The sequence below is a fragment of the Hypanus sabinus genome, chromosome 13, assembly GCF_030144855.1.
Source record: "Hypanus sabinus isolate sHypSab1 chromosome 13, sHypSab1.hap1, whole genome shotgun sequence".
NCBI lineage: Eukaryota > Metazoa > Chordata > Chondrichthyes > Myliobatiformes > Dasyatidae > Hypanus > Hypanus sabinus.
Window position 1 is genome coordinate 73,074,399 of NC_082718.1, and position 15,706 is coordinate 73,090,104.

Here is a 15,706-nt window from a genome sequence, read left to right on the forward strand (position 1 = left end):
GATAGAGACAGGAAAGTTGTTTTCACTGGTAGATGAGTTTAGAATGAGGGATCATGATCTCACGATTCTGGGGAATATATTTAGGATTGAGATGAGGAGAAAATATTTTTCTCAAAGAGTAAGGATATTGGTGGATTTCTCTGCCCAGTGAAGCAGTGGAGGCTACTTTATGAACTATATTTAAGACACAGTTGTATTTTAAACATTACCCTGGAGCATAGAAGAATGAGAGGAGACTTGATAGAGGTATATAAAATTATGATGGGTATAGAAAGAGTGAATGCAAGCAGGCTTTTTCCACTGAGGCTCGGGGAGATAAAAAAACAGAGATCATGGGTTAAGGGTGAAGGGGGAAAAGTTTAAAGAGAACATGGGGGGGGCTTCTTCACACAGAGAGTGGTGGGAGTGTGGAATGAGCTGCCAGATGAAGTGGTAAATGCGGGCTCACTTTTAACATTCAAGAAAAACTTAAACAGGTACATGGATGAGAGGTGTATGGAGGGATATGGGCCGGGTGTAGGTCAGTGGGACTAGGCAGAAAAATGGTTCGGCACAGCCAAGAAGGGCCAAAAGGCCTTTTTCTGTGCTGTAATGTTCTATGATTCTGTGAGAAAGTTTGCAGGTGCTGGAAATCCAAAGCAACGCATACAAAATGCTGGAGAAACTCAACAGGTCAGGCAGTATCGATGGAATTGAATAAACATTTGACATATTGGGCAGGGGAATTAAGGGTTAAGAATAAAAGGTAGGTAGGTGAAGCTGAGTGCATGGTCAGATCAGAGAGTCATAGAAAAGTACAGCACAGAAACAACCCTTTGGCCCATCTAGTCCTTGCTGAACCATTTAAACTGCCTACTCCCATTGACCTGTACTGGGATCATAGCCATTCATAGCTCTATCATCCATGTACCTATTCAAACTTCTCTTAAATGTTGAAATTGAGCTCACATGCACATGCACCGGCAGATAGTTCCACACTCCCATGACCCTTGAGTGAAGGTGCCATGATCTTAAATGGTGGAGCAGGCTGGATGGCCCAGATGCCCACTCTTACTCCTATTTTTTATGTTCTTATTCTTGGGTTCTGAACTCCTGCTCTCCATGTGCTAATGTGTTGGCTTTGTCCCATTTACATTCTCAAGGGACACTTACAGGTTTTGAATTCTTCATTGGGTGTCACTGGCATTAGGGTTCATTGCTCAAGGCTGCTCTGTAAGAAGACAACAGTGATGGTAGTGGTGAACTTTTCACCCAAAGCACAGCTGCGTCTTCACCACTGAGGCATTTGCTTGTATGCCACCAGCTGAAGACAGCGGCAGAATCTTTGTCAACTTTGGAACGTTTTCTTGTTTTGAATAAAGAGGCTAAACTGTAATTTGCAAGCCAGCCCAGAGTTTTAGTCCAAGGCCTCTAGATTAGTGGATGAGTACACTTGCCTCGTAGCCTAATGAAAAGGAACTAGAATTACAATCAGTTTATTATTGTCAGACACACTGAGTTACATTGAAAAGATTGTCTTGCATAATGTTCATGCAGGTGCATTGAGGTAATGTCCCACAAGCTGAAAGCAATTCATTTTACATACCGGTAGTTCATTGTGGTAATGTTCCACTTGCTGAAGACAATGCATTTACACAATACAATGAGGGATTGTCCCACCAGCTACATACATTGGATTTTACACAGAACATTGGGCTGCGTGAACAGCTGAAGACAATACATTTTACACAGTACACTGAGGGAGTGTCCCACCAGCTGAAGACAATACATTTTACACAGTATGCTGAGGGAGTGTCCCACCAGCTGAAGACAATACATTTTACACAGTACATTGAGGGAGTGTCCCACTTGCTGAAGACAATACATTTTACACAGTACATTGAGGGAGTGTCCCACCAGCTGACGACAATACATTTTACAAAGTGCACTGAGGAGTGTCCCACCAGCTGAAGACAATACATTTTACACAGTATGCTGAGGGAGTGTCCCACCAGCTGAAGACAATACATTTTACACTGTACATTGAGGGAGTGTCCCACCAGCTGAAGACAATACATTTTACACAGTGATGCACCATCAATAACTCACACTGAGACGTAAGGCGAGATATCGGCTTTTATTGACTGGAAGAAGGAACCAGGAGTGAGTGTCCATCATACTATGTCCTGGAGACTGAGGCCAAGCGTCAGGCCTCAGATCGCCTTTATACAGGGGCCTGTGGGAGGAGCCACAGGAGCAGTCAGCAGGGGGCGTGTCCAGACAGGCACATAGTTCACCACATTCACCCCCCCTTTGTTTGAAAGAGTCCCCATGTGGCGAAGTTTCTTACAAGTCAAGTCTATCAGGTGGTCGAATCTGTTGCTGTGATCTACGTAGCACCGGCTGTGATCGCATGGATGCCGGCAACATTGGTGATTGCACAGGGGACGGAGGTTGCGCTTGTTCCTGCCCACTAGGCGCCGGTGATCCCTCACACATGTGCGAGGCGCCTGGTATAAATGCGTACGAAACGCCCGGTATACAAGTGTCGTGAGGAGTCTGTGTAGGGCCTGGTGAGCACGGTGTCACCTCTGGTGCAGGGTTCATAGTTACCGGAGAGCCTTCAGGGTAGTGGTCTGCTGCACCTGCAGGTGCCAGGTCACGGATGGAGACCGTGTCCTCCCGCCCATTAGGTAAGACCACGTAAGCATACTGGGGGTTCGCATGTAGAAGGTGAACCCTCTCCACCAGCGGGGAGTATTTATTGCTCCTCACATGTTTCCGGAGCAGCACTGGCCCCGGGGACGTCAGCCAAACTGGTAGGGTGGTCCCAGTGACAGACTTCCTGGGAAAAGAGAATAGGCGTTCGTGAGGGGTGGCATTGGTGGACGTACATAACAGAGAGCGGATAGAGTGCAGTGCCTCAGGGAGGACCTCCTGCCATCAAGAGACTGGCAACCCTTTTGACTTAAGGGCTAAAAGTGTGGCCTTCCACACTGTGGCATTCTCCCGCTCCACCTGGCCATTACCCCGGGGATTATAACTCGTGGTCCGACTGGTAGCAATGCCCCTAGCTAGCAAGTACTGGCGCAGCTCCTCACTCATAAAGGAGGACCCTCTATCACTGTGGATATAGCAGGGATACCCGAACAGAGTGAAGAGCTGGCGCAGGGCTTTTATGACGGACTTGGCAGTGGTGTCGGGGCAGGGGATGGCAAAGGGGAACCGTGAGTACTCGTCGATAACACTGAGAAAATAGACATTGTGGTCAGTGGAGGGAAGGGGGCCCTTAAAGTCAACACTCAGTCGTTCAAAAGGGCGGGTGGCCTTAACAAGTTGTGCCGTGTCAGGACGGTAGAAGTGCGGTTTGCACTCAGCGTAAATTTGGCAGTCCCTGGTCATCGTCCTGATGTCCTCCAGGGAGTATGGCAGGTTCCCAGCTTTCACAAAATGGTAAAATCGGGTGACCCCCGGATGGCAAAGTTGTGCATGAAGGGTGTACAGCTGATCGAGCTGTGTGCTAGCACATGTTCCCCGGGATAGGGCATCAGGGGGCTCATTGAGTCTGCCAGGCCGGTACAGGATATCATAGGTGTAGGTGGAGAGTTCTATTCTCCACCGCAAAATCTTATCATTTTTGATTTTGCCCTGCTGTTGGTTGCTGAACAGGAACGCAACCGAGCGCTGGTCGGTCAGCAAGGTGAACTTTTTGCCAGCAAGATAGTGCCTCCAGTGCCTAACAGCCTCCACTATGGCCTGGGCTTCTGTCTCCACCGCGGAGTGCCGAATTTCGGAGCCTTGGAGGGTGCGAGAAAAGAATGCTACTGGCCTGCCTTCCTAATTGAGGGTAGCAGCCAGAGCGAAATCGGAGGCATCACACTCCACTTGGAAGGGAGCGGTCTCATCCACCGCATGCATCGTAGCTTTGGCAATGTCCTCTTTAATGCAGCTGAAGGCCACGCGGGCCTCAGCAGAGAGGGGAAACGAGGTAGACTTGACCAGGGGGGGTGCCTTGTCTGCGTAATGGGGGACCCATTGGGCGTAATAGGAAAAAAAACCCAGGCACCGTCTGAGGGCCTTGAGAGTGGTGAGAAGAGGGAGTTCTAACAGGGGGCGCATATGTTCGGTATCAGGGCCAATAACCCCGTTTTCCACGACATACCCAAGTATAGCAAGGAAGGTCGCTTCTCGCGCTGGACAGCGTTGTCGAGGGTGTTTTTTATGGCCGCAGAAAGAACAAAGCACAGGCATCTGACGGGCTGCCGTTGTGGTTGGGTTCGGGGAGCTCGTGGAATCGCGACTGGCAGCGGCGAATTCGCTCCCGGGAGCCGGCGGTGGCGGGGTCTGAGGTGTCCACGGAACCGGCGGGGAATCGCGCGACTGGACAGCGTCAGCATTATGCAAAGCAGCTTCCAGAGCGTTGGCCTTCTCCATCGCCGAGCGTAAGGTAAGGTCGGCATTTTCCAGCAGTCGCTGGCGCATGTACACTGACCTCAGTCCCGTCACAAAAGCGTCTCGCACCAGCAGCTCCGCATGCTGTTCTGCCGTGAGCGTCTTGCAGTCGCAAGCTCGGACGAGTGTCTGTAGTGCTCGGAGAAACTCAGCGCACGATTCGCCAGGCCGCTGTTGCCGGGTAGCTAAACGATGTCTTGCGTAGACGGTGTTCACCGGCCGCAGGTACTGTCTTTTGAGGGCGTCCAGTGCCCCATCGTAGGTCGGCAGGTCCCGGATAATGGAGTAAACTTTGGGGGTGACCCTCGAGAGTAGAATTCTGTGCATAACGGCGGGTTCAGTTGCACGAACCACCTCCAAGTACGATTGGAAGCATGCAAGCCAGTGTTCAAAAGCGAGAGCAGCGTCAGGGTCTTGAGGGTCCAAATCCAACCGGTCCGGACGCAAAACGGTTTCCATGTTTTAAAACTTCCAGTCAATAAAATTGATGCACCATCAGTAACTCACACTGAGACGTAAGGCGAGATATCGGCTTTTATTGACTGGAAGAAGGAACCAGGAGTGAGTGTCCATCATACTATGTCCTGGAGACTGAGGCCGAGCATCAGGCCTCAGTCTCCTTTATACAGGGGCCTGTGGGAGGAGCCACAGGAGCAGTCAGCAGGGGGCGTGTCCAGACAGGCACATAGTTCACCACACACAGTATGCTGAAGACAATGCATTTTACACAGTACATTGAGGGAGTGTCCCACCTGCTGAAGACAATGCATTTTACACAGTACATTGAGGGAGTGTCCCACCAGCTGAAGACAATACATTTTACACAGTATGCTGAGGGAGTGTCCCACCAGCTGAAGACAATACATTTTACACAGTACATTGAGGGAGTGTCCCACCAGCTGAAGACAGTGCATTTTACACAGTACACTGAGGAGTGTCCCACCAGCTGAAGACAATACATTTTACACAATACACTGAGGAGTGTCCCACCAGCTGAAGACAATGCATTTTACACAGTACATTGAGGGAGTTTCCCACCAGCTGAAGACAATACATTTTACACAATACACTGAGGAGTGTCCCACCTGCTGAAGACAATGCATTTTACACAGTACATTGAGGGATTGTCCCACCTGCTAAAACAATACATTTTACACAGTACATTGAGGGAGTGTCCCACCAGCTGAAGACAATGCATTTTACACAGTACACTGAGGGATTGTCCCACCAGCTGAAGACAATACATTTTACACAGTACATTGAGTGTACCACCAGCTGAAGACAATGCATTTTACACAGTATGCTGAGAGAGTGTCCCACCAGCTGAAGACAATGCATTTTACAGAGTACACTGAGGAGTGTCCCACCAGCTGAAGACAATGCATTTTACACTGTACACTGAGGGAGTGTCCCACCAGCTGAAGACAATACATTTTACACAGTACATTGAGGGAGTGTCCCACCAGCTGAAGACAATGCATTTTACAGAGTACACTGAGGAGTGTCCCACCAGCTGAAGACAATAGCAGATAAAACATTACCAAAATGCGGAATAAATTGTAACTGGTGCAGAGAAAGGGTGGTGCAGGTAAACAGTAAAACAATAATGAGCAACATTGTCTAGTCAAGGTTTCATCTTATCATATTAGGGAACCATTCAATACTCTTTATAACAGCGAGGCAAAAGCTGTTTATTAGCCTGAAGGTACATTCTTTCAGGCTTTTGTGTTTTCCGCCCAATGCGAGAAGGAGAAGGAAAACAGTGTGCTGTGGATCACACACTCATCTCTCTGCTTGAAAGATGATGGGTTCTTCATTGTGAGGCCTTGGGGTACTGCATCAAACTATCTCGGATGATATCCCAGTCTGGTGTTGAGGGGGTGCTTCGTTGTTGGATGTGCCATCTTTCAGACGTCAGTGGGGTAGGGGGTGAGGGATTAAATCACTGCCTCCATTTGATAGGTCCTATGCCACTGTTAGAGTAAAGGACACCGGAGTTATCACAGGTTTCCTGCCCATGTTACCTACCCACAATCAACATCGCCAGCAATCTTTGACCATAGTGGCAAAGTCATTGCAAACTACAGAAACAGGCTCTTCGGCCTATCCAGTCAGGATCGAATTGTGAAGGACCTCAGAGTTCTCACTGGTTTCCTGCCCCTGTTATTTACCCCATATCAACATCACCAGAAAACACTAAATCCCTGCAGGATTCTGCAGAGAGTGGTGCAGACAGCCCAGCGCATCTGTAGGTGTGAACTTCCCACTATTCAGGACGCTTATGAAGTCAGATGTGTAAAAAGGCCTTAAAGGAGCCGAGTCACCCCAACCACAAACTGTTCCAGCTGCTACCATCCGGGAACCAGTATCTCAGCATAAAAGCCAGGACCAACAGGCTCCGTGACAGCTTCTCCCACCAGGCCATCAGACTGCTTAATTTATGCTGATACAGTTGTATTTGTATGCTATATTGACTGTCCTGTTGTAATACTATTTATTACAAATTACTATAAATTGTACATTGCACCTTTAGACAGAGATGTAACATAAAGATTTTTACTCCTCATGTATATGAAGGATGCCAGTAATAAATTCAGTTCAATTCAATGCAGCCATCACTCTGCTTTCTGTGCACAATGAGTTGCCACACTTCCCACATCACTGCAGCAACCAGCCTTGCCTGTAAAATGCTTTGTGATGTTCATAGGCTAGACCGGGGGTCGGCAACCTGCGGCTCCCGAGCCATTTGTGGCTCTTTCACCTCTGTGCTGCGGCTCCCTGTGGCTTTGGGAAATAATTGGTCAGTATTTAATTAAAATGTATTTTATGTTAGTTTGTTAGCTTTTGAAATGTAATTCTAAATTTGAAGATTATGGTGATCTTGTACAATCTAAGTGTGGCGACACATTTCCTCACAATTAGCCAGCATTCCGGCTAAGGGAGATAGCCTACGGGGGTTTGTGAGTACGCGTCTTTTGCAGCATCTGCGTCCATGGGGGCTGGGTTGAGGGAGGCTTAAAAGCAAGGCTGTTTAGTTCGAATAAAGTTATTCGACTGCAGTTTACTGACTGCGTGAGCACACCGCTACAACGTGTTTTTATCGCTATTAATATACGTCACCACTGCCAATACCTGACACCCGCCAGTGCGCGATTTCTTTAATTTTTCGATCCAAGGTAAGCCAACTATGGAGAATTCTAAAAAAAGAAAAGTGACTGAAGAAAACAGAACGTTTAATGATACGTGGACAGATTCATTTGCTTTCACTGTTGACGAGACTGGTTTACCGGTATGCTTAATGTGCAATGAGAAACTAGCAAACAACAAAAAGTCAAATGTCGCAAGGCATTTCCAGAATAAACACGCAGCCTTTGCTCAAAAATATCCGGATGGAGATGAGAGAAAAAAAGCCGTTTCGGAACTGATGCGGAAGGTTGATCTGAGCAAAAATCATTTCCAGAAATGGATGAAGTCTGGAAAATCAACAACATACGCCAGTTATATTGACGCTCAGGAAATAGTCAGGCATGGGAAGCAGTTTACAGATGGTGAATATATAAAAGAATCTTTCATTAAGATTTCAGAACATCTATTCACGGACTTTAAAAACAAGAGTGAAATTGTGCAGAAAATCAGGGATATGCCCCTCTCTGCAAAGACTGTCAAAAACAGAACCATAAAAATGGCAGAAGACATCACAAGACAGCAAATTAAAGACATCAATTCAGCTGTGGCCTACTCGATTGCCTGTGACGAGTCTAAAGACAAAGGTGATATTGAACAAATAGCGTTGTTCTGCCGGTATGTAAACTCTGCCGGGCCACAGGAAGAACTGATTGAGTTGATACCTCTAAAAGACCAAACACGGGGGGAGGACATCTGTGAGGCTGTCTTGAATTGTTTAAGAGCCAAAGGAATAAAGACCACCCATCTGGTGTCAGTAGCTACTGATGGGGCACCTGCTGCACAACAAAGTCCAGTGGCTGTCCAAAGGGGAGGTGCTGAAACGCTTTGTCGCGTGTCTGGAAGAAGTGAAAACTTTCCTGGGCAGCAAAGGGCTCAACTTTCCTGAGCTGGAACAGCCAGAGTGGCTGGAAAAGCTACACTTCATGGTAGACATGACAGCGCACCTGAACACGCTGAACACAGCTCTTCAACGGGGTAAGGACGTACAGCCCTGCACATGTTGGAGGATGTTTTGGCATTCGAGCGCAAGTTGACGTTGCTTGCCAGAGATTTACAGAAAGGCACATTGTCTCACTTCCCCAATTTGAGAGAGTTCAAACAAGGTCACGACATGATAAATTCGGAGTATTTACATTCTGCAATCATCGCAATGCAAACATCGTTTGGGAAACGCTTCTGTGAGTTCAGAGAGGAAAAAAAACACATTATCCTTCCCGGTCACTCCCCTAAGCATCGATCCATCCCTACTAAATACAACTGCATTGTCAGGTGTGAGTCAACCTGAACAAGTATGATAAATATTTTAATTGCCTATTATTTTATGTATATTCATATGTTTTCATTGTTCAGTGAAATAGTCCTTTTATTTTTCAGGTTGACAGCTGGCTGACGTTATTTTTGGTTTGCTGCTGGCGGCAAATTTAAGTTTGGCGTTTTTCATAAATACAAGAAGGACTCAAATAGACGTTGAGTATTTTACTTAAAAGTAACCTTCAACCCAACGTCTTTTTTTCGGAGTTCAAAATGTTTTTGTTGCATGCAGAAATGTAATTTCATTTTCTCTGCAGGAGTTCATCAATTTCATAAATGCAACACATTATAGTTTGTTTATACATAGCATAAAGGCAAAACAAAACGTTGTATGCAGTGTTATTTCATTTTAAATGTCAAGCGGGTTTTGCGGCTCCCAGTGTTTTCTTTTCTGTGGGAAACGGGTCCAAGTGGCTCTTTCAGTGGTAAAGGTTGCTGACCCCTGGGCTAGACAAAGTGCCACAGGAACACACACCTTTTGTCCTTAATAATCAATCATGGAGTAATTTAGCATCCAAGACTCAGCTGGCAATTCAGCTGAGACTCTCTTGTCTCGTGAGAACCCAGACCTCCCAAAAAGAGTCTCCAAATAGCACTTTTGTGTTTGCTTTTCTGCTAGGGGAAATGCAGGTAGGGGAGATTAGCAGGGGCTGTGAAAATGGAAGGGTCTCAGCCCAAACCACAACTGTTTAATCCCCTCCATTGATGCTGCCTGACCCACTGAGTTAGAAACATAGAAAACCTACAGCACAATACAGGCCTTTCGGCCCACAAAGCTGTGCCGAACATGTCTTTACCTTAGAAATTGCCTAGAGTTACCCATAGCCCTCTATTTTTCTGAGCTCCATGTACCTGTCCAGGAGTCTCTTAAAAGACCCTATCGTATCCACTTCCACCACCGTCACCAGCAGCCCATTCCACGCACTCACCGAGTTCCTCCAGCATTTTGTGTGTGTGCTCTAGATTTCCAGCATCTGCAGAATCTCGTGTGTTTATGATTTGTGAGTGACTGATGGGAATGTATTGATAGTTTTGCCTTCCATTTGGAACATCTGCCTACCTGCAGAAGAGTTTATATACTTGTGATAGAAGAAGTGCAGCCAAGATGGAATGAAAGTTTTATAACAAGAGATTCATCAGCATGCATTTGGGAAAACTGGAGGTGATATCACCGAGGTATTAAAAATTCTTACAGGCATATGACAAAAACATAAGAAAATATGTTTCATGGGGTGTCTAGAGCTTTGAGTATCATCAGTCTCAAAGTAAGTGGCTGACCATTCATAGCTGATTGATAGAGAAACAAGTCCCTCTGCCCAACTCATCCTCGCCTACTTGAGCTAGTCCCATTTCCCTTTTCAGTGTTGCATTTGCTCCTTCCTCTACTACTTTATCCAGCATACCCAAAGTCCCCTGTGTGGAAAAAATCTCTCCCTCCCCTCAAACCCTTATGCCCAAGTTTTATAGGCATCCCTACGCTGGGATAAGGACACAGCTAACTGAGATGGAAAGAAATTTCTTCACCTAGTCCGTGGTGAGCAGTTAGAACTCAGCCTCGGAGTGTTGTGGTGGCTCAGTCACCGAGTTACATCAATAAAGACATCCATTGATGTTTGGAGAATTTGGAATGAAGTTACTCAGGTTAATGAATGAAGGTAAAAGATCTAATTGAATGGCGAGGCAAGCACGTAGGAGTGAACGTGACACCCCCGCATCTATTTCTCATGACTTGTGTCATAGAGACATAGACAGCACATAATCTGGCCCTTCGGCCCATCTAGTCTGCGCCAAACTATTTAAACAGCCTACTCCCATCAACGTGCACTGGGACCATCTATGTCCTATACAAACTTCTCTTAAACATCGAGACTGAGCTCATATGCACCACTTGCACTAGCAGCTTGTTCCACACTCTCAGTGAAGGAATGATCAGTCACTTCTTCATTGTCTTTCTAATGGCACATCATGTTTGCTGCCTTATTTAAGATTGGTTTTATTTAGATTTTGTCCAAGGCAGGCAGCCCTCCTGATGTAGCCAGCAGGCTTCTGGAGCAGTGTCAGACTGGAGAAATAGTTTGGATCTCATTGCTTTTGGTGTCCTGTGTAAGCTTTCATCAGGGTGAAAGAAACAGGTGGCAGGTGTAGGCCAATAGAAGAGGAAGATGGGAGGGAACTAAAAAGGGGACTGTCACACCCCCAAGACCTGCTGGGTGACACAGTGGCACAGCTTCAAAAAGCCAGGTTTGATCCCCAGTGTCAGTGTGGAGTTTGCATGGGTTTCTCCTGGGTATCTCTTGTTTCCTTCCACAGCCCAAAGGCAAGTTGGTTTCCTACAGCAGATTTTCTCTCATGCAGTGGGTAGCAGAAGCTGAGGGTGTTGATGGGCATGCGAGGGAGATGAAGTTACTACGGGGATTGGACAAAGGAGATTGCTCTGCAAATCTCCAGAGTCTCAATGGGGTGAAGAGCCTCCAGTTCACTGTAAGAATGAGAATGCTGCTATGTTACTGACTGTACATGGATTTAAACCAAATCAGGATGACTCAATGCACAGGAACACAATGGCTGCAGAGAGTTGTGGACACAGGCTGGTTCATCACAGGCACAGCCCTCCCTACAGGAGTTACTGCTTCAAGACGCGATAACTATCATCAAAGATCCCCACCATCATGCCCTCTTTTCAAAGCTACCATCCACAGGAGACACAGAAGACTGAAGTCCCACATCAGCAGGTTGAGAAACAGCTACTTTCTGACAAACATCAAGTTCTTAAACTAACCTGCATAACCCCAATCCTACCTCAGCAACAGAACACCCTGCACCACCTCTTGCACTTTCACAGATTTGTCTGTGTCACTTTTTTACACTAATGTCTTGTTTTTTTCTCTTCTTGTTCCGTATAATTTCTGTACAAGTTATCTTTTGTGTGTTGTCTGCACTGTGTGCCTGGAATCAGAATCAGAATTAGGTTTATTATCACTGATATACGAATGTCATGAAACTTGTTTTGTGGCAAATGTACAATGCAATAGATAAAAATTACTATAAACTTCATTAGGAATAAATATAAAATAAATAAATAGTGCAAATGGAGCAAATTTGTGAGGTAGTGTTCATTGTTCATGTACCATTCTGAAACCTGATAGCAGAGGGGAAGAAACTGTTCCTAAAATCACCAAGTGCGAATGTATTTATACGGACAGTGCTTCAAGTTACAACACTGTTACAAATTGTAACAATTGACACAGAACAGAAGTTGGTAGTTAATAAACCACCAGACCACTGAATGCCAACACCGTCTAGTGCTAGTCAAAACATTTTATTTTTGCCATTGAGCCTGTCAGTAATTTTGACTACCTAGCATTGTGTTGTGAGTTGTGGTACATGTTTGTCTGATGTACACATTCTAAACAAAACAAAGCACAGTTTCCTGCTCATAGCAATGATTGGTCCTCACAGCTGTAAAAAATTAGAGGGAACTTTAGTGAGGGTACTTCATGATAGATTCCATCTTCTTGAGGCATCACCTTTTGCCCTCAATTATGATGCTGCTACAAGCAAGTTACTCTTCCTACTTGAAGCTCACTGTACTCGTGAACACAATAACCTTGACTGACTTGAAACTTCTCCATTCAGCCTACACCTCCCCAGCCAGGTTGGCTGGGAGATTATACCTATTAACCACAAAACCACAGCAACCTCTGGAATGCAGGCAGATTCCCCCCCCCCCAACAAAAAAATGTCCAGGGCATTGACTAAAGTCTCTACCCAAACATTTCACTTGCCCTAAAGGTGGAGCACATTCTCTTGTTTGTGCTTCTAAGTTTCCTAAGAACAAAAGTTCCAAATATCTACTTAAACATAGCTAAGGTTTACAAAAGCCTGGGACACCTGAATTCTTTGGTGATGTACTGACACTGTAATCAATCACATAACAAAGAAACATCTGTGTTTGCTCCAGTGATTGGGTAGTTTTATAATTGGATATGAGTTCTTAACACTCAAAGCTTATTTCTCAGGCTCAGCACTCACAAACTGAGATTGGTTGGCTTCATTATTGTGACATACTTACCTTGCCTTTTATTTCCTCACAAGCGGTGTGAAACCTGCATTTATAAAGCATCCTAACATGCTATCCACTAAGAGGACCACAACTTTGTCATGGTTTGGAGACTTGCGTACTTCAATGACCTGGAGGGTTGTGTTGGCTGGAGTCAGGCCTTTGTGCTTTGGCTCTTGGTCACCCATGCAAATCAGATCAAAGGGTAGAGGCCAGACGAAGAGTGGTCCACCGGTCCTCCAGGTTCATGGGCTCAGCTCAGAGCTAACAACCCTGAACGGTAAAACAAAACTGTTAAGGAAACAACAGTGAAGAATCTTTCCACATCTGAGGGGCCAAGGACAGACAGAGATGGAGGATTTTCATTGTTGCCCTAAATGCCAGCAGTGTAATGGGCAATAAATAAGTAATATGCCAAAGAACATTAACACCAACAAAGTACCTTATCCAGTTTAGTCTCCATTGTAATACTGGGAACACAACCACCAAGCTGTATGTAAGCACAATGAACAATATTTGTGTTTATTCGAACTGGAAGTCCGAGTGTTGCGAACAGAGGCAAGGGTTGGAATGTTTCTGGTCGCTCTCCCGTGCATGTTCATTCTTTCTTCGTGGAGCCAAGGCTGTGAACTGATCCCGACTGCTGTGCGTTTTTACCCTGTGGGTGTGGTGAATTGAGACCAAGGCTTGGGCCTGCTCCAGGAGTGGATCTGGAACTCAGTGTGATTTGGAATGCTGTTGGTTTCCTTCTATTGTTTGCATGATCCCCACACAATCTGACAGAGCTTGAGTAGTTTTGTAAAGGTGAAGGGGGAAGAGAAGAATAGGCACTGTAATTGAATTGGCAAGTGCCAGATTGGCATTGGTGCAGGGCAGGAGCCACAGAAAAGAACAAATCTCATCAGAAGCGAGTTTTATTTGAGCCAATAAAAAGAAGGGAGGTGCGAGCAGAGTGACCATTGTGTGAGTGGCCATCTTGGAGTCAGCTAGTGTTAAAGTGGTCAGGCTGCGGGTCAACAGCCTTCGGCGAGAACAGTTGAGATAGGTGCAAAACAAAGTTTCAGACAGAAGGTACAGGTAAGTTTTGTTTTTGTTGTTGGTAAATCCTTAGTTGTTAGTTCAGTGTAGGCAGGATGGTTAAGGCAGTGAAATACTCCTCCTGTGAGAAGTGGGATTTCAGGGTAATCAGCAGGAAATGCATCCAACTTCAGCTCCTGACTGACAAGGTCAAGCAACTGGCGCTGGAGCTAGATGTACTCAAGTGGCTGGAAAAACTCAGAGAAGAAATTTTCTGATACTGCTGAGGGGGATAACACAGCAGAAGCAGCCTGGCCAGTTTTGAGGCTCAGCAGGAAAGGGTAAAGTCAGGCAGAGCAATAGTGATAGCAGACTCAGTAGTTAGGGGGATGGACAGGAGATTCTGTGGCTGAGAAAGAGATGCCATGATGGTATGTTGTTTCCCAGGTGTTAGGGCCCAGGATGTCTTGGAGCAGCTGCAGAATAATCTCAAGGGGGAGAAGGGAGCAGCCAGAGGTCGTGGTGCTCATTGGCACCAATGACATGGGTTGAAAGGGGAGGAGGTCTTGCACAGAGAGCATAGGGGGTAAGGAGAGAGGCTGAAGAAAAGCACCTCCAAGATTATAATCTTTGGGTTGCTCCCAGTGCCATGTGCTAGCCAGGACAGGAATACGATGATGGTACAGATGAATTAGTGGGTGAAGAACTGGTGCAGGGAGCAGGGTTCAGATATTTGGATCATTGGAACTTCTCCTGGGGCAGGGGTGACCTGTACAAGAAGGACCAGTTGCTTCTAAACTGAAGGGGAGCCAACATCCAGGCCAGGATGTTTGCTAGTGCTACTCGTGAGGGTTTAAACTAGTTTGGCAGGGGATGGGAACCAGGGCACCAGGTCAGAAGTGGAGGGATGGAAAGGAAGGTAGATATCAGGGCCAGTAAAAACAGGAAGAGCAAAGTTATAGATTCAATGGGCCTGATAGTTTGAAATGTGTGTATTTTAATGCTCAGAGTATTTTGGCTAGGATGATGAACTTAGAGCATGGATGGTTCTATGATGTTGTGGCCATTACGGAGACTTGGTTGAGAAAGACACAGGAATGAGTACTTAATATCCAGGGTTTCAATGTTTTAGAAAAGATAGAGGAGGAGGTAAAAGTTGGAGGGTGGCAGAGCTGCACTATTAATCAGGATCAGTATTACAGCTGCAGTCAGAAGGGACATAATGGTGGCGTCAGACACTGAGTCTCTCGGGGTAAAACTCAAAAATAGGAAGGGTGCAATCACTCTGATGGGACTTTACTACAACTCCCACCCCCCTCCCCCATATCCACTGGGATATTGAGGAACAGATATGCAGGCAGATTAAGAACAGATGAAAAGTCAATAGGGTTGTTGTCATGTGGGACATCACCACCCCTAATATAAACTAGGACCTTCTTAGTGCAAGAAGCTTAGGTGGGTCAGAATTCGTTAGGCGGACTCAGGAGGGCTTGTTAAGGCCATAAGATCATAACACAAAGGAGCAGAATTAGCCTATTCAGCCTATCAAGTCTGCTCCGTCATTTCATCATAGTTGATCCCAGATCCCACTCAACCCCAATATGTAGATAGTCCAACAAGAAGAGAGGTTGTTCTGGATCTGGTGTTGGGTAATGAGTTGGGTGGCCAACCTTTTAGTGAGTGAGCAGTTAGGGAACAGTG

General features: G+C 46.0%; 1 protein-coding gene across 1 annotated transcript; it reads right to left on the reverse strand.

Moving 5' to 3' along the window:
- Positions 1-1,296: 1,296 nt before the first annotated feature.
- Positions 1,297-5,136, reverse strand: LOC132403513 (uncharacterized). The gene is made up of 2 exons (XM_059986912.1): positions 4,142-5,136; positions 1,297-2,824 (listed from the first exon to the last, which is right to left on the reverse strand). The coding sequence occupies exons 1-2, from the start codon at positions 4,888-4,890 to the stop codon at positions 2,326-2,328; spliced, it is 1,248 nt and encodes a 415-aa protein (XP_059842895.1). The 5' UTR covers positions 4,891-5,136; the 3' UTR covers positions 1,297-2,325.
- Positions 5,137-15,706: the final 10,570 nt, after the last annotated feature.